The 20,077-nt window shown below is 32.9% G+C and overlaps 1 protein-coding gene across 6 annotated transcripts in view; it reads left to right on the forward strand.

Annotated features, from left to right (window-relative positions):
- The window catches only part of DMD (dystrophin), a 1,159,435-nt gene that overhangs the window by 565,579 nt on the left and 573,779 nt on the right, over window positions 1-20,077 (forward strand). For all 6 annotated transcript variants that reach the window (XM_039714180.1, XM_039714179.1, XM_039714182.1 and 3 more), the window contains 3 exons: window positions 1,774-1,926; window positions 2,870-3,052; window positions 17,218-17,412. In XM_039714180.1, coding sequence (XP_039570114.1) covers window positions 1,774-1,926; window positions 2,870-3,052; window positions 17,218-17,412 — 531 coding nt within the window. The remainder of the gene's footprint in view (window positions 1-1,773; window positions 1,927-2,869; window positions 3,053-17,217; window positions 17,413-20,077) is intronic.

Below are 20,077 nucleotides of genomic sequence, written 5' to 3' on the forward strand. Positions count from 1 at the left end.
CTTATACAGTTCTCTTGATGCCTTGCAAAAGCATTTTACAATCTCCAGCTTGAGAAGTATTGTCTCATCCTCAGCGTTACAACTGTGTGACTGCCAATTGGACAGCACTGATTTCTTTGATAATTCCTTTTTAACATATTATGTGTGTTTTATATTTCTTCAAAAGCAGTCAAGACCTTAGTTAGAATCAGGTCCCGCAAACTTACATTCTCCGTTGAATAACACACTTGTGGCCATGAATAAGTTGTTTCTCCTTCAATAAAATACTTACACACTACACTCCTGTTACAATAGTGGCTCCAGCCTCTCTAGAATACGATGGGTGGTAATACCAATAGAAATAGCAGCTGAGAGGCTGAAACCCCAAGTTGTGTACAAAAATTCTGAGTTGACGCAATCTGGGAGGTAAAACTGTGTGATATTGTTCCTAGAAACACACATGGTGTGTTTCCATGCCATGTGGACCAACTAACAGATATAATTGGAAGTGTCATCTTTCTATGGCAAATAAAAGTGATGAAAGATAGAATCTTACAATTAGAGAGTCACCTTGGTGACCTACCTGGAGCTATAGGCTCTGGCTACTACAGGAGAATTTTTATGTTGTCAGCAAGCATAATCTTTCATTCTTTGGATAATTTTGATTAAGTTATCTTTACTATGGGGAACATGGCATGTTACATTTTATTTTTACTTATTTTTATGCATGCTCTTTCCTTTTCTGTGGATTTCATTCTAATTCTTACAATTTTGCAAGTCTGTGTGAATTCAGGAGAAGGATAGCTAGGGTATACTGTTGTTTCGTCCACATATAAAGAAGCTTGAAATCTATTAGGTGTACCTTTGACTGTTCCAAGCTAAATGGAAGCAATTCATAATTTTTATGTTGGAGAAACAAGAACAATGTTTATTGCACTGTGCTATTGACCAGATACTCCCTGGCTGTTTTTTATGGTAGAGTGATAGATTTTCCTTTAGGTGACTCAGTTAAGGCATTCACCCTGGTGAAAACAATTCAGGAATGGTTGAGACAAATTAATCTGAGTATTTTTATATAAAATATACCAGTATTTTTTTAAATTTACTTCCTAATAATAAATTATAGTAACTAAAATGTTTTCTAAATTCTGCATGAGTGAAGTTAAGCAGTTAAAGCAAATATATATATTTAATAACATTTCTAAGGGTAAAAAACCAAGCATTTTGTACCTTCCTGCTGAAGAGAAGTTTTAATCCTTTATAAAGCAGAGTTAGAAACATAAAACATTTGTTATGTATGTGGTATTTAATTTAGATAAAGGAACCCTGTCTTGTGAACATTTCTGCATTGCAGTGATTTTCATTTGAATAGCTACAGAGTTTTCATGCAGGCTAGAAATTCACAGGAGCCCACAAAATACAGAAGTCCCACTTTTGGCTAGATACTAAGTGGGCTGTGTTTCCATCTGTCCAGTAAGTATTCTGAGCAGAAGTGTTTTGTATAAAATATTGACATTTATGTAAGAGTTTTAACTTCTCTGAATATTGGTGATGGTCTCAGTGGTTTATTCAACATGTGAACAACATTGAAATAGGTAACCTCCTTTTAAACAAACAAAAAAAATGTTAAACTGATGTAAATATATTCACTTACTGATATATTTGTTTAAATATTAGCATTTAATTAAAAAATAGCAGCCTTATACACTTTTTTTCCCTTCAGTGTGCACACATGCCAGTTCATATTTTATAAGCCTTTAATTCATATTCTAATAATGTCTGCACTGTGAACAGGACTTGAGAGCTCAAAGAAGAAAAAAGGCTTTAGAGATTTCTCATCAATGGTATCAGTACAAGAGGCAGGCTGATGACCTAATGACATGGCTGGATGACATTGAGAAAAAGTTAGCCGGTCTGCCAGACCACAAAGATGAGCAGAAGCTGAAGGTAATGTTGTTTTGGGTTGGCAATGATAGATCTTTTGGAGTGATAGTTTATCAGTAGAACAGAGAGCAAATGCAGCAAACAATCCTATCTTATAGCTACAGAAAATTATATGTTCAGTTCTTTATTTCTATTTATAGTAAAGCAAACCCTAATTATCTGTGTTCAAAGTGACATTTCTTTGTTGTACTATATTTTCTATTTGTTTCCTATACAGAACAATATATAAATAATTTGAAACACACTAAATATAATGTTTTGTCAATAATACAGAAAGTGTGCAATGTATTAAGAAGCATCAAATGTTTTCTAGTAAAAATTGTAATTGATTTTATGTATCTTTGTTCCAGATGAACAAATGACTTACCAATATATGGATGACCTCTATCTCATGTTAGCACATTCATTTTCATCAGAACATGTTCATATGTCACTGTCAAAGTCTATAGATTTATTTACATACTGTCAAAGGTTTTCCTGGTTTATTTTACATCGTCTTTCTTTGCTTCATTCTCTGTTGAGTTTCCCACGGAGTAAAATAGGAGTTAACTAGTACATTAAAGACCCTAATAGTATATTTGTAAGCTGTTAAAACAGTATTTGTCCTGAATATACTGATCCTTACTGAGAAAATAATTTCTCCAACTGTCCATCCCAGTGTACTAGCAAGAATCTGAACATGGGAACTGTTGGCCTCTGCTAACAGTTTCAGAGTGTAGTAGCTCTTAGGATCTCTACAGCCCATCCCAAGAAGGTTCTTCAATTTAAGTTATTTTTGTTTTGTTTAAATGTAAAATAAGATATGAATAATATGAAAATAAGCTGTAAATTTTACTTGTGACAATAAAATGGAAATGGATTTTCTGACGGAAGTATTTTGCTAATTTTAAGTTGATTGATCTAGTTAGCTAACTGTCCTGGGCCCTGTATTGGTTTTGCTCACTAGGAGATTGGTGGAGAATTGGAGAAGAAGAAGGAAGATCTGAATGCGGTGCACAGGCAGGCTGAACGCCTGTCTAAGGATGGGGCTGCAAAAGCAGTGGAGCCAACCCTGATACAGCTCAGCAAGCGCTGGCAAGATTTTGAGAGCAAATTTGCTCAGTTTCGAAGACTCAACTATGCACAAATTGTGAGTTGTTACTGGCAAACCCATATGTTTGCAACTGCTACTACTAACAGCATCCTACTAACAATGAGAGCATCAGGGTCAGTGTCAACTCTTCAGACATTAATAAGAAAAGCCCTATTTGTCTGCAACTGGGGGAAGCTTTATATACTCTGGTACAATAGTGATCTGCTTTGGTCTTAAAATTGCCCTAAGTTAAATCAGTCATTTACAAAAAACTCAGCAATGAAAAATTTGTGTTTATTTCTGTTGCCTCATTATTTTTCCATAACATTTATCAGTTTAAAAATGTTAGTTTGCCATGCATCTATTTTTTCACTGAACATGAAAAACACAAAAGTTGTCTTTTCCAAACTACCCATCCCATGCCAATTTTAATTGGTTTTTTTATTTGTCCATAACATGTTATACTCACTTTAGGAAGTGATTGGAAAAAATTTTATGACTCTATATATACATATCCTCTTCTTCAAACTTCTGTTTGAACTCTCAAACAAGTTTTTGTAAGAAAATGTAGCTTTAAATGTGACAGGATGAAAACATAATTTTACAAACCATCTTCATGTGTTCTGAATTTGAGTTAATTGTATATAAAATACAATTATTCTTACTGGTTTATACATGCTGCAATAACTGGGTAAATAAAAGGGAAACAAACTGTCAGTATTCCAGCTTTACAAACAAGATATGTATTGTTACCCACTTAGAAGTTTACCAGCGGTTACTTTTGCACTTAAATGAGGTTTTTTTCTTGCCATTCCTACTACTCTGCACATTGTCTTCTGGATTTTTGATTTTATATGAAGAAAGATAAGATTTGCTTTTAAGGAAGTTGTTGCTTTATGTACTCTCTGTAATCTTAAAGTGCTAGTGGTAAAAGTGTGTTTCATCAAAGTACGATTTTATTTATTGATTTTTAAATGCACCTAGATTGCAGAGAGAACATACTGATAGGATAATGGCAATTTAAATATGTGAAGTGTTCTTTTTTAATTGATATATGGTAAACTATGCTTTAAAAAGGAAAAAATTTCTGAAAACCAGCAATATGTATGAACTTTTGATAAATATAGTCCTCTATATAATGTACTATATTGTGTATTTTTAACTTTTCTAATACTAAGTTACATAATGTATATGTAAAACTAATACTTTGGATAGTTATGCAGTTAATGGAAGCAATCAGAGAAACATTAACTTTGGTTTGTATGTTATTAAATCTTGTTCCATCTGATTACACTATTCAGATTACTATGGTTTATATTAAACTTGATGGATGTAATCAGTCGCAAATTGTTTATATTGACATGGAGCTAGAGCGGGAGTCACTTTGTCTTGTAAATGAGTTGGCTTTTTTTAATGAATATATTTGTTCCTTTGATAATCAAGTAAGAAATCAGATTGTGCATGCAATTTATATAAAAACATTCTGCTGTCGCTGTGCTTTTTATGTCACCCACCACCTACCATGACAGGGGATGAATATACCTATTATAAAATTTTACTAGCAGATCAATAAACTTTATTTTGGCATATTTTTCTTTCAGAAATGTAAGGTAGATGTGCATCAGCATGTTTTTGAATTGCTTAGATGAATACACTCACCAACTTTTTAAATCCATGTAACCATTACATATGTTTTTATTCTTAAAATATATAATTATATACTGTATTTATAACTTTGAAAGGTTACATTTTTAAATATTAAATATTTCATGCAAGAAGTCTACCTCTTACTATTTATCTAGGGAATGAGATCATTCAATGAAGTTTACATGTACACAGGACAACTGTATCCTTCTTGTTTCACATGAAAAACATCTTGCTCTGTTGACAATGACTAAGGTGATATTCATATGAAATATTTTAGGATTTATGCAGAAGTTACTGAGACATGAGAGAGGCAGTATATCTTCATGACCCAAATCAGAGTGAGAAGTGCAATGGCCTTGTTATTGTTACTGTTTTGACTTTGCTAAATTAGTGAAACAAAAGTAATTTCTCAAGGGTTTTTTTTTACCTTTTCTTAAACAGCTTAAGTACCTACCTCACAGGGATGTTGTGAGGATGCATTAATTGTTTGTGCAAGATTTTAAAATACAAAAGAAAAATGAAAATTCAAACTATTCACTTGAACACATGCATATACCATCAAAAATAACTTGCATAGAGATTTTCTATGTTAACCAACAACTGAATAAAGCCGTACAATAAAAATACAAAATTGATTTTTTTCTTTAAAGCAAAAGAAATAGAAAATGCTGCATTTATTTATAATTTATGATGTATTCCATAATAGTTATTTAGCAACTGAAAGTTGTTATAAATCAGTGAGGGTTTAGTTTTACCGTGTATCTTTCAATTCATTACACTTCATTGAATAAACATAGCAAGACTGCACTGAAGAAAACCTTTAATTATGTTGCTTAATGACAGATTTACAATTCTTACATTTGTTGGAGCTAACATATTTTTGATATCAAAGTGTGAAATTAGAATTATCATGCTCTCCTGGATTTTACTTTTGCCCAGTATTTGTTGGGCAGACTGTCAGAAGAATATAGGAACCATGACCTTAGAAGGATTTATTATTTCTAGAATGGTGGACCCTTGTTAAATCCTCAGTGTCTCACAAATACATAGAAGGAAATATCCAAAAGTTGATTGACAAATACGTATTGGTGTATATTTAGAAAAATTGTTTTCCTGTCACCCTTTTTGAGAATAGAGTATATTATATTTATATCACCTCAAACATGCACTTTCTGTTTAATAACATTTTTGAGATATTAATCAGTTTGTTATAGTGGTCCTCTGTGTGAAAATTTTCAGCAATATATGACATTCTATAAAGAAAAAGTTGGGTTTATTGCATTTACAGATTAAACATGATACATGAATACATAAATGCAACTGCACACAACCTAAAATCACACTGAGCGGAAAAAAAATGTGCAGAGTTCTTGTCTTCAAAGTTTTTCTCTCACACATTGTTGTCTTAATTCATATGTGGCAGAATAAACAGTGGACAGAAAATCAGTTGGTAGTAACAGCAGTGGTGAAATCTCCATAACTTATAAAAATTAGTGAAATATTTCTCTATAATATTTTAAAATTATGATTAACTACTGAATCCCACTGAAATTTATTATAGTTTAAGATACTCTTTGAAAAAAAGCCTTTACAGTTTAATACTAAAACAGTATGCAATTTTTGAGTATTAAAATTGCACACATTAAAAAAAAAAAATCAGTGAAAAAGAACATTTGAGAGTTTAAGGAACAATTATTTCTAAAGCACCTCTGCAGAACTGGATATCATTAAACCTTGGCACTCAGATGGTATCTTCAGAAAAGTTGTTATATCTCCCTGCTACAGACTAAACATGAATCTTCAGTTATGCTGTTTTTCTGAAACAGTTTAACCACTCTCCTAGGGTTTTGAAAGTAGTTATTCATTGCAGAGAAAAGGGTAGATTTGGATTGTTTCATTCAAGTAAGGATCAAAATCAGTTATCAATATGTTGAATAAGTTTAATTAAACTATCCTAACATCTGTTTTCTATAATTTTTTCCCAATCTTATCATTTCAACAGTCTGTGAGCATATTTATGTCATGGCTCAGCTTAGATTTTCCTGAGCTGACTAAAATTACTCTGGGTGTAGAGTGCTGAAAGCCTTTATCATTAGAGAACATTTTCTAGATGAACATAGGTGCAGAGCTTGCACTGTAAATTCTTATTTCAGGTATGTCCTATTACCATATTTTATCGAGTTGCTCAACATGCTCTCTTCTATTACACATGGTGGTCTTTCAACTTTCCTCTCTTGGCTGAGCTATGCATGCTGGAAATCGTAAGACAGAGTATCTTTAGGACAAGAGAAGCTCTTGCAATCTGTCAAAGTTATGTGTCTACTATTGCATATACAAGCAAAAAAAAATAGGCTTACCAATTTCAGTAATTTTATTGGTGACACACACAAACATTCTATTGAAATTTATGATCATTTTACTCCTGAAATATTTTGGCCTGGATTTTGGCCATACAGAATTGATCAAATGATAAACAACAGGAGAAACTTTTTCATACCAATTAGACTATGTTATGATCAAAAATGAATAAGGAATATAGTTATACAAAACTTGTGTTTATTTTTATAAGGTAAGTGGTTTAGTCTGAGAAGTTTGATAGTTACCTGCACCATGCATAAAATACCAGCACCCTTAGTACTTCATTTTTCCAAATAAAAGTCAGTATTTTCTTTAAGATCCTGTAAAGCATTCAAAAATTGAAAATGCCTGTCTCCTATCTGGATAATTATTTCAGGTGAGAGAATATGTGATCAACTCCTGGAACCAGATTAAGGACTGATAAAATTTACATTTGAAATTCTAGATTTTGTTTACTTTCAGTCTTTAAGAGCATATTGCAATCTTCAATTAGTATTTCCCTGTTTAGTTAATTTAATTTAGCTCTATTTAGTTAATTTAATAAAATTTAAACATTTCTTTATACCATTAAAATATTTTTATATATCAAGATATTTTCTAAACTATAAATCAAGCATTAATTTAAATAAATATATCACTGTTAGATAAACACAGGACTTGGCATCCTGATTATCTGTCTGCATCAAAATAACATGAACACTTCAATGGTGATGTGCGACCATTGTTTTCAGTTATTTTCCACTGTTTTCACAAACACTGGTGCTGGAATGAGTGGTTTTCTTCTCTTATGCTTACTTAAACATTTCTTGGGTTAAATAAACAAGTAATGGTTGCCAAAAAGAAGGGGCAAACTGATGTTTCTTTATTTCTAGAGTGAGTGGAAAGAGCAAGAAATAAAAGAGATAAAAGACATTAGAAAAAACAGGAAAATACCTGCTGGACAAAAGACCTGTACGGTGATGGATTAGTATCCAATTCACCTGTGCACTTTGGGTCTCTTAAGAATGAGACAGAGGTGATACTGTGACACCATTTAACTTTTCTGACATTGGCAGTGGCACCTTTTTTAAACAAATAGCTTTACACAGCATAGCTGAAGACTGGGCTTTTTTGACTGTGGTCTTCAAAAAGCATGAGGGTGAATGAGGAACTTTGGTAAGAGAATCACAGGTGAATGTTTACAGCTGTTTTCCAGTATCCATCAACCTGGAAATTCCCATTAGAAAGTGTATTCCAAATACTTTAAGCATACTTAAAAATCCTTTAATTTTCTGTCTGATTTAAGATAAGGTTATGGGAAAGATGGGACAATATCAATTGAAGATGGATATTGTCTTTGATATAGCTCAAGAAGTGCTAACTTTATAGATGTATTTTACAATGCACTTTACCTTTCTGCCTAAAATGAATGCATGAAGTATTGCAGTAATTTAAGCGAAGACAATCCATAGCCTTTTTGTATAAATGGACAAGTTTACTGTGCAATTTTGGGCTTTCCTAAAGCATATTTTTCTTCTCTCATATTTTCTTATTAATTCTGTATAGTATTCACTCTTATTACTGCAAAGCTATAGTATTTTAGCTGTACAATTTAGTTAAAAATCCCATATTGTGAGTGAGAGAACTACACAGAAAAGATGTTTCTTGTCCACTTTTCGTTATCTGTTATAAACTTTAGTAAAGTGATCTAAATCACATTCTCAAGATTAAAAGTGAAAATTTATATCTTTGCCTTGTCACATAGGTGTGAAAACTCTTGTTGCAACCTGGAGTAAAGCAGGGTTAGAAATTTGTCTTTAAATTATATAGTTATACAAATGTGGTCTTAGCCATGCCACAGGCTTTTCCCACTGGTCACAGAATGGTTGAGATGGAAACAAGACCAAGCCTTTGGTTAAAAAATTATGTACAGCATAGAACCCAGTGGACTCTGCTTTCAGACCAAACTGTGTATTATGCAACTATAATATTTTCTTCTTTATAATTACCCAGTTATTTGGAAAACAGCACAGCTAATTACCATCTTATTTTCTCTGCTATAGTATATTATGATTTATTAGTGTGATAAATTACATGCTGTGGATTTTGGTGTCAAAAATTACTTGGCACGAATATTACATTAAATAATATGGGAAAATACCTGCTGCAGAGTGATCTGGCCCTAACTGACAGTATATTTTGAAGAGATGATGTTGGTCTCTTGTCTACAATTCAGAATGTCAACATCACTCATGGCTGGAGGGTTTGTTTTGATTTGATTAGGTTTGTTTATTTGTTTGTTGTTTTTTTGTTGTTGTTTTCCATGGATGTATCTGAGTATACACACAAAGGTAGGGAAGGAAGCAGATTTGTAGATGTACAGTGTGAGTGCTGAATTTTCTATTTGAGCATATTTAATTAGCTTTCAGAACTGCTGGATGGACAACAATTTTGTTCACATCATTTAAAGAAACAAATTTTTGTCCTGAAGGTAAAAAATCAGCATAAGTGACATAATCGTTATTATGTATAGCTGTAGCTCTATAAATGTGGGTTAAAGGTGGAAAATAATTAGGTAATGCTTTTTAACATTTCTGGAAGGTGTAAAAGTTTAGGGTTTAGGACTTTGTACTTTGAAGCTGTTTGCATTCATTACGGATGTGGTACATCAATAATTTTTTTGATTATTTACTAAATTAAGTTGACATTATCTAACAGATGTAGCTAGCATAAATATCTGGAAAATTGACATCACAAATCAGCAGTCAATTCCAAAATGGTCTAGTCAATTCAGATATCAATAGTCTGTATTCTAACATAGCTGAAATTTATCATTAGTTGGTTCTTGGTGATCACTCAGTAGTTACACGTACATACTCAAGGCAGCCCTAAAGCTTCGTGCCCTTAGGCAGCAAAGATGCTATCTAAGATTGGCACTTTTGTAGTCTTAATAAATCAGCCATTAAATAAGTTGGCATTGACCAAAATCTGTTCATAAGTAGGCTTCCAGCGAATTGTGTGATACTAGTTCCACCACTATTATCACTGTGTCACCTCTATAGCCTATCACTGTCCAAGAAACATGATTGTGAAATTCTATTTTGAGGAAAAATAATTTGAAATTCCTTTTATTATTTTAGAATTATATTTTCTTCTGTTTGGCTGAGTTTATTATACTGGTTTAACAAAGTCAATAGAGCATGTCAAAAATAGACATTATAGCTACAGGGATATAGGACTGTGTACAAGAGTTTAATTTTCTGAACTATGAAGTAGACATTTACTGAAGTTTGACATGTATAATGTCTGTATGTCTTTTTGGTGTGAAAAATTACAAGATCAAGAGACATCTAACTTCTCTGAATTTATGTATTCTATAGTTAGCATATAAAAACGTTCAAATATGTTTTGTCTACTGGAAGATAGCATGTATAAATCAATTACAAAAGTATTTTCCAGTTAAGCCCTTATAAAATACTAAACACCATTTTTAAATAGTTTTTAAAAATCAGTCTAGGATGTAGATTTTTCAGTGTTCTGATTTTTCTAATTTCAAAATTTTATGTAAGCATTTGCTTATTTTGTGATTTCTAATATTGATAAAGGCTATCTCTCTTGGCTCATTAGTGCTGTCCCCCCCTAAAATCCTACTGAGAGTGCGTGGTCTGAGCAGCATTTGTAAATAATTATGACATAGACTCTTTAATGGATTTATTAATTCCTTTTATAATGTTGCAATTTTCTGTTTAAAGTTATGTGACAGACACAGATTTCTTTGTCAGTTTTGCTCTGCTGCATTTATTAATATTGAGATATGCCATCATTATAAGAAGCAATTTGGATTTATGCGTAATTTATTTAGAACAATATACATTTTCTATATCCCAGTAGTTCCAATTAGTCAATAATGCCATGATGTTACTCTATTTTGTTTTTCTTTGGGACACAGTAGCATTGCAGATGCAGTGTAAGATACACATTATTTTTTCTTCTTTTTTTTCTTTTTTTAAAAAGATGCTTATTTTGCATATACTGAATTGTATGAGAGTCTTTTGCCCCAGTCTCATCATAGTTGAAATTAATGTATTTTATTAATTTATTCTATTTTTAAACTGATAATTTCCACTGGTATCTACTTGATAAGAAAAGATGTTTAGCAAGTAGGTACCAGTGGAAGTTATCAGGTTAAAAATTAACAGCAGAACTACTGGAATTTCTGAATCATCTTAGTCCCTTATTTCTGTGCAGGTTAGCAGGTCTTTAGTAAGGAGAGCTGGGAAAGTTTTCAAATAAGCTGCTTTTAGGTTCAGTGTGTATCTGCATCTCAGTTTGAGGAGAGTTCCTGTCTAGAATCAATTATCTACGCCAGAACAAAACAAAAACATTGTTCAGCATTGTTCATTTTAGAAAGAGAAAGGGATATTAATTTTCCTACTTGACCAAGTGTATTTGACATCTTGGAAGGCTCCAAAGGCATGAGGGTGTAAGGAACACAAAGGATTGGCTGCAGTATCAAAATGCTCTGTCAGAGTTTTTTAAGTATACAGAAAAAAACCCAAAAACAACCAAAAAAAACCAACCAAAAAAACCCCACAACATAAAAAAAACCCCACAACAAAGTTACACCTATGAATACTCTATATTTACTGTTTTAAATTAATTGCTACAGCTTTTGTCTATATTTTTCTTCTTCTCTTCCCCTGCTCCCACCACATCTAGATTGGAAAATAATATACGCATCAGAGTGTAGCAGAACTGTCTGCGGTATTAAGAGATATCCCATAATTTGGGCCTATACATACAGGAAAGAGATATTTTCTTACAGAGAACCTTTTGCATTTCAATCAAATTATAAAGGGAACTTAATTCTATTTAAGTTCAGGCTGGTTGATGCCTGTTGATAGATAGCTTTCAAAATCAAAGCCTGCAATTTTCTATTGCTCCTCCTAGAATCTAAAATTTACTGAAATGTTATCTAATTAATTCCATTGTTAGGAATAGCTTCATTTTTGCTGGCTTTATTTAATTTTATGAATAGACCAAGCAGAGTCGTTTTCTCACAGGAGAAAAACTGTTAAAGCACATTTCTCGAGTAAGGTATATTTTAGCAGATAAGTGTTGTGAAGGCATAAAGCACTCTCTGTCCAAGAACAGTGCTGAAAATAGTAATGTATATTTTCAAAGTCTCCTTTTTTATATAAGTGATTGATGAAATCAGATACAAGCATTAAACTATACGGTTTAAGTGTTTCAATATGCAGGATTTTATGGGCTGCAACCACTCCGCAACATGTGTAGAAAAAAAAAACATATACATGAGACGATATCTATATTCTTACTTAAAAATGTTATTTATTTTTCTCAGTATTTTAAAGGTTTATTATTTTATTGTTTCCAAGTGTCTTTAAAGGTCTTGTCTTCATAGAACTACAGAAGGAATTTATAGATTTTTAATCCTGCATCAAGAATTTAGGTCTCTCTGTACATGAAAGAGATGCTTCTTTTTTGTACTGATAACTTATTTGTGATTGACTAAGACCATCCAATCGCATAGTAAATTCCATATAATGGCAACATGTGTAGAAAAAATAACATATACATGAGACGATATTTATATTCTTACTTAAAAATGTTATTTATTTTTCTCAGTATTTTAAAGGTTTATTATTTTATTGTTTCCAAGTGTCTTTAAATGTCTTGTCTTCATAGAACTACAGAAGGAATTTATAGATTTTTAATCCTGCATCAAGAATTTAGGTCTCTCTGTACATGAAAGAGATGCTTCTTTTTTGTACTGATAACTTATTTGTGATTGACTAAGACCATCCAATCGCATAGTGTAAATTCCATATAATCAGTATAATTTTGGTCTTTCTACTTATATGCACACTAACAGGTAAGAGATGCTAGCAACACTGAAGGCAGAATAAATTTCTCTGAATGTTAGCTGACCTCACCACTCACAGTTGGCATAGGAACGGGAGAATAAAAGCTTTTTTATAAATATGTGCTTTAAAGCGGATATTGACCTCTGATAGCATTGTACAATAGTTTTGTGTGTCTAATTTGTTATTTGATATATTGATGGTGAACATGGGCTAGCAGATACCATGTAATTCACAAGTTTTTTGGACCCTCTCAGGTATCACTGCCTTTTTCCCGAATATGTTTGTTGTCTACTTCTTTTTTTTCATGTGTGTAGCACACCATATTTATTCTGCAGAGGTCACTGACTTTTTTACACTCAAATATATCTGCTTGCAAGAAATACTTTCTCAAGTGTTATTTCACATTGGGAGTAAGCACATTTGTTTGTTTTCCCTGAACCTCTCATCTGGGGGCTGCCAGGAGCAGTGTTGTATAACAATGCAGATGGGAGTGTTTTGCAGCTTTACTCTTCCCTTATTTGTGTGAAGTCATCATGAGAAGGGTCCAAAAAATGAAACAGTTGTCAAGATGTGACACAAGAAAGTTGGAGGCATTCTAGGTTTAAACTCTTGAACAGCAAAAGTGATGTTGGGATTATTCCCTCTGCAAAAAGAGGAAAGGAAATGATACACTGAGATTGGTGAAAGGTGCTCCACTGTTAAATGGAAATTAGCAGTATTCTCCAAGACTAATTAGCTCTGATGCCACTGCTGTGTTAGATGTAGGCAGTAATGATCACAAGTATTTCTGTGGGAAAGGTGTATTAATTTCTCAGCAAAATCTGCACTATTCCAGTACTTTTTTTGTTGAGTTTTTGTTGACATTTTGTTTGGTTGGTTTGTTTTGGTTTTGCTTATTTGCCTTCTCTTTAAGGGTCAGGTCATTAATTTTTTCTTACAGTTTTGTTGCACCTGGTGTGGCATGGTAACTATCGATAAAATGAGTTTAAGTGGCATCAAGTGTATAGAAGGATTGTGTCCCTTAATTGAAATTATGTAATGATGGGGAAGAAAATTCAATTTACTATTTGAGACGTGATAATGCTTGATAACAAGAATTGCATGAAATTTTGAATCTTACAGAAAAGAAATTGTCCTTTCAGAGACGAAAAATAATTTGCACATCATTATATCACCAACAATCTAGGAAAAAAAAAATCACTACAATTATAGTCTACAGAAATAGCAATATAGGAAATGGCCAGTTACCCCAGCATTTCCCAATCACTTAATAGTTTATTTGTATTTTATATATATGTTGTATTATATATATTTTTAAAATACTAATTTAAGTATTTTTAAGTAACTGTAATGCATTCTGCCATTTTATTGGCGTCATTTTACCCAAACCCATGCTTAAATGGTTATCTATATCTTTAGTTTCCACTTTCCTATTAATGTTTAATCCTTATAGAATCTTAACCTGCCATGATTCTGATAAGCCATTTTGGCATTATCAATTACATATGTCTGTACTAAGTTAATATTATTTTAGTAGTAGTTGCTCCCAGCTGCTGTGATGTCCTTTCTTAAGGTTTTGGGTTTTTTTCTCACTAAAATGCTAGGACATGATTCAGTTTCAGCTTTGCATTTCTAGTAAAATGCTTGTCCAGAACATAAGGAAGGACTCTGCATGTTTTATTGTCTAATATAAGGGAATTCCAGGGAACATTGGGGCAAGACAAAAATGCTTCTCTTTGCTGATTAAAGTTGTCAGTTCTGCACCTGCCTCCCCTCCATCCCTCGGTACACGATGGCAGCTTCTGCTGTGGGTTCTATCATGATACTTTCAATGCAGGGAAGATAGAAGAAAATAAACACCTGTGACCTGTTGAAAACCCCAAAAAATCAAAGATACCTAATCCTTGATTGCTAAAGGAGTATCAAATTTTCAACTCTTTAAAAAAAATAATATTCAGAAACTAATTTATTTTGACTGTGACTTCTTTTTTTCTTTAATTAATATACCAAAATATAAGGGCATGTTCTGGTAGGTGTCTACTTTTATAAATCTATTCTTTTGTTTATTTACTGATTTCTCTGATTGTAGTGATTTGCTGTTTAACTAACAATATAAACAGTAGAGCTATACAAGTAATCATCCAGCTATGAGAAATATTTAAGGTTTCCTGGAAAGGCAGTGTGAATATATGGTTGCACACATCCCATTTTTCTTCATAACAATGATTGATAGGTGCCTGATCTTGCCACTATAAATAATTTTTATAACCATGAAGTGATTACACAACCAATTTCTTCTTGACTTTTTTGTAGTTTCATGAATAGTTTAGAGTGAAAAAACACAGATTTTATATTATCTAAATACATGCATGTGCATATGTGTGTGTATATATTTATTGGGTTGAAAAGAATAGGCTAATCTCATACAACTATAGAAAGTAATTGTATTTTGCATGCTGCTTCACATATTCATGTGACTTCTTTTGAGTGGGAACCTTTGCACACTTAGCATACTCTTTTCATTACTGTGAGTAGAAATATTCTGTCCTCCGAGTCAAAAAGAAAAATCTACATGTAGTTAAAATATTCCTTATGTGGGTCTGAAGTTCATTGCTGCATGTAGAAGTGTCTTAGTGTAGTCGTGAGGAATTAAAATATATATTGCTGCAAGCAGGTCTCAGTGGCCTGTTCAGATTCTCCCATTTTCTAATCAAATGGGACAGCTTTTTCTTTAGGTTTACTGGAGTAAACTCTTATTTTACAAGGCCCTGTGGCTCACAAAATGTATGGGGGACAAGTACAATTTTTTTAAAGCAATTTATTTTAAATAATAAAAATTATAGCAGTGATATAGTAATTAGAGAGATTTCAGTGTTAGCAGATGTACTGAGAAAGTCATTTAGTGAGAAAAGTGTAAGCAAAGCAATTAAATTTGCATAAGAAATGCAACAGAATAACACAAGTCTACTGATAACTTTATGGGCTTTATATGTGATATGCATACATCTTCTAGAGTGTGTATATGCATATTTTAAGACTCTAAAGAAAATTGAAGAACCAGATGACTCAGCTCGGTAACTGAAGAGAGAAATATGTCCTGAATTAAAATGAGACACCTTGCTGAGGTAGTGTGTGCTTATATTTGTTTTCTTTTCCATAATGAATAGCTAAATAATGATATTGTTTTCTTCAGGACAATTGATCAATTGTCTTTCACATAAATGGCTCCAAATCTAAATAACAGAATTTTTGAACATTTACCAACAAATACTTGTACACTTCTTTGAGGTCAACAATAATTAAAGTTTATATTTTTAAGATGACAGACATCAAGCACGAAGGATCTTGGTCCCACAAAAGGAATCCATTAACAAATTTACACTTGTGAAACCACAAATAATTGTTATCTTAAAGTATCCCTTTTTTATTGGCATGCAGGGGATTTAGTATTTGAAGTTTAGTTAAAAGGAGCAATCAGAGGTCTCCCTGCTCCAAAGAATGCTTTTGGTATTATATTTTTATCTATGATTCATTAACAAATCAAATGGGAAATACAGAGAATTTCTATAAATGGCCACTTTTTTGTTACCTTTTATGGCATTATGTTTTCAAATGCCATCAATCAACTCTTAGAACCAGAACATTCTGGGATGTCTTTACATTTGGTGTATGCATGTGCTTCCAGAATAGGATGTCTATTTCATATTTTTCCATATTAAAAAAAAAAAAAAAACAAAAACAAAAACACAAACCTAAATTCATGAAGAGATGTGTTCCTGAGTTTGCTTTTAGAGTTAAGAATGCATTAAAGACCATTCAAATCAGAAAAATCCAAATTATACTTGCTAGATTAAAGAACAAATTTTTAGTTGGAAGTATAGAGTTAGCATATTTGCTATATGTTGCATTTTATTTAAGGAATTCTGTATATTATGCAAATCATTATTTTACTTGATACCTTGAAATTATTTATTATTTTAGACTTGGCGCATGAAATTTCATTATGAAGGACAGATTTCTAGAGGTGTGGTGATATAAAATTAAAGGGCAAGCACTAAAATCTCAGTAACACCATAATCTCAGCATACTCTTGCATTTCTTCTCTGCATTTCTTTGGAGAGTAGAAGAAAAGCTTTCACACTCTTGCATGGATTAATTTCAGTACCCACCATTTCAAACACACAAGGAACATGAGTGATCTGTGTCAGAAACCTCAGATATTTCCTGCATTTGTCCTTGGAAATTACTTTTGATTTTTTTGTTTCTGAGTTGTGAACTGGTAATGCATTGTTGTAATTTTGTCTGGTGTTAAGAAACTAAAGGAAGCATTCTGTTGTATATCTGTACTAGCAAACAGTTCGTGAAGATACAACTTTTGTGATGACTGAAACTAGGACTGTGGAAACCACTCATGTGCCTTCTACATACCTGGCAGAGATCCTTCACCTCCTGCAAGCCTTGTCTGACGTGGAAGAGCGCCTTAATTCTCCTGTTCTGCAGGCTAAGGACTGTGAGGACCTCTTCAAACAAGAAGAGTGCCTCAAGGTAAGATGGAAAGATTTTCTTAGTAATTATTAGATTGCATCATTTTGGGTCTTCTCTGTGTTGGCAGGCTGTGCTCATTCTGAGACATCTGTTTTAGACGTTCTAAGCCTATCTCTGTGATGTGTGCATATATGGTTGTTTGTATTTGGGGGCACACTGGGATAAAATATGAAAAATTCTCAAGTGTTCATTTATTTTCACCTGTTTAACCTGTATTTGGAGGACAAGAGTGTTACAGTATCTGCGTATTAAGTCCTTGAATGTGAGAGAAAGGATGGAGAGGCACAGTATATTTGAAGATAGAATTTGTGGTTAAAGGTTTGTTTGCATGTGGCTAATGGAAAAAAATTCTTCACTGAGATGTTTTTTAAGCACTGGAACAGGCTGCCCAGGGAAGTGGCTGAGTTACCATCCCTAGAGGTATTTAGGAGATATGTAGATGTAGCATTTGGGGACATGGTTCAGTGATGGACTTGGAAGTTCTGGGTTAATGGCTGGACTCGATTTAGATCTTTTCCCATCTAAATCACAGAATATTCTGAGTTGAAAGGCATCCACAAGGGTCCTGTCCAACTCTAAAGCGAATGGCCCATGCAGGGACTGAACACATTTATTAGCACCATGCTCTGATCAGCTGAGCTCATCTCCTTGTGGTGAAATGATTTTGTGATTGGTAAGTATAAGTAATTACTCAGTAACCCTGTCAAGACCCAATCTTTGCTGTTTTATTTTAGTGTATGACTTCTAAACTTCTTCCTATTGGCACAGGAACAAAACCAAGTAAAATTTAACTGTTGCATACCATGTTAGACCACAAAACCTTGAGGTCTTCTTGGGTCTGCACTCCATGCAATTTTTTCCCTTTAGTTAGCAAAACAGAGGATATTATCCAATAAATAGATAATGTAGTTAAGAAAAAGCAAATTTAGGATTGTTAGCATGACTTTAAACATTACTATGTAGTTTCTTGAAAGGCTTGAAATATTACTGCCTGGTTTGCTCAATGCTTGCATCACTGAAATCCTTTGAAACTGGTGGAATTTTTCCAACACAGATTTGACATAAGAAGAGAATAAGATTAAAGTTGTAAGCCTAAGTAGATGAATGAGTTATCAGCTTTTGCAGAATAATGTTTGTGTGAAGAAAGCCTTGTAAAAAATTGTGCTCAAGTGGTGTATATAATTATAGCAATTCCAAATTGTCATCCAGCATGAAGACTATATTTCCATTTTTCTGTGATTATTTAGGAACAGGATTTTTTTTAAAAAAGAAGTAAATATTAGCCTAAAGAGGCTGGAATTTGCCTACAGTCAGCTATAAGAAAGAAGCTTAGAGGGAGAATCAGGGCAGTGGCTCTGGCTATATGCTTTGAATTTTCCTCTGTGGGAGCTCATTTATCTCTTTCCACGTCAGAGGATATGTAACAAAACCACATCCATATGCTGCTGTTAGCTTCTGTAAGATCACATCTGTTTATAATTCTTATACATTCATTTTAGGCATTTGTGTGCACACACACATGTGCACACACACAAATATTCTTATCAGCTTGTGAAAATTAGGATGTTTTCAGTTTCTTAGCAAGGCAGTAGAGTTGGGTAGTGAAGCACAACAATGGAGACTGGGATCAAAGGAAGCATGGAACTGGCGATAGGATGTCAATCAGTAGATGTCAAATACCAGTAGGCTGTTTCTTTTAGCACTTCTGATTTAGTACCAGTAAATTAAAGTCAGTCTGAGTACTGAAGCACAAAACATTGTTGTCATTGACAACAAAGAATTGTCATTCTTCATTGTAAACAATCTCTTCTGTACAAAAAGCAAACAAACAAAAAGCAAACAAACAAACAAACAAAAAAAACCAAAAAAAAGCAAATCATATACTATGTAAACATTGGCTAATAAGTGCCTACTTGATCCTTGTTGATGAACTTCTGTTCACAAAAAAATTGGATGGAGAAACAGAGATTGGAGAAACCTCTGGAAGTTTACTGGGAAATTGCTTCCTTTTAGCTCTTCTTAATGCTTTACATTTGGGCTAGGATCATCTGATTTATATCCTTAAGTAATCTGTTGTTCACCCACATACATTTGGTATTATTGGAGTTGACACCAACTTTAATAATATTGATTACTGAGGTTACAAGTAAGTACTACCATAGGTTTAATTTAACTGAACTATTAAATTGTTATGAGATGCATTTGCGGGCAGAGTTCCATCTTCCTCCAAAATAAATCTCTTTAGAAGAGGCAAATGGGTCTTGCACATTCGTGGGTTTTGGAAGGGTATAGGTTTGATCTGAGCCTGCTTAATGAATATTTATTTCCAGGGAAAAGCATCCATCATTGTCATTATCCTGCAGTAAAAATAGAAAAGTAGTGCATAAATTGTTCAGCAGCTGGTTGGGAAAGGTTTGAAATTAAATTGTCGTTGATTTTTTTTCTCTTACAGATTTGCATGAATCAAATTACAGAACTGTCATGAATAGCTCTGTGTTTTAAAACTGAGCTTTTGATTTTTTTTTTCACTCCCATTCAGAAAGAATCCATTTTAATTAATCCGTGAAAGGAAAAATAAGTTTATTTACAAGAATTGGTGGTAACAGCTTTGAACATTTCCTCCAGAGTAAATAAGTTTAGTAAGACTTAAACATGATTGCTCATT

Source organism: Passer montanus, unplaced genomic scaffold (genome assembly GCF_014805655.1).
Source record: "Passer montanus isolate IOZ18808 unplaced genomic scaffold, ASM1480565v1 scaffold3, whole genome shotgun sequence".
Classification (NCBI taxonomy): domain Eukaryota; kingdom Metazoa; phylum Chordata; class Aves; order Passeriformes; family Passeridae; genus Passer; species Passer montanus.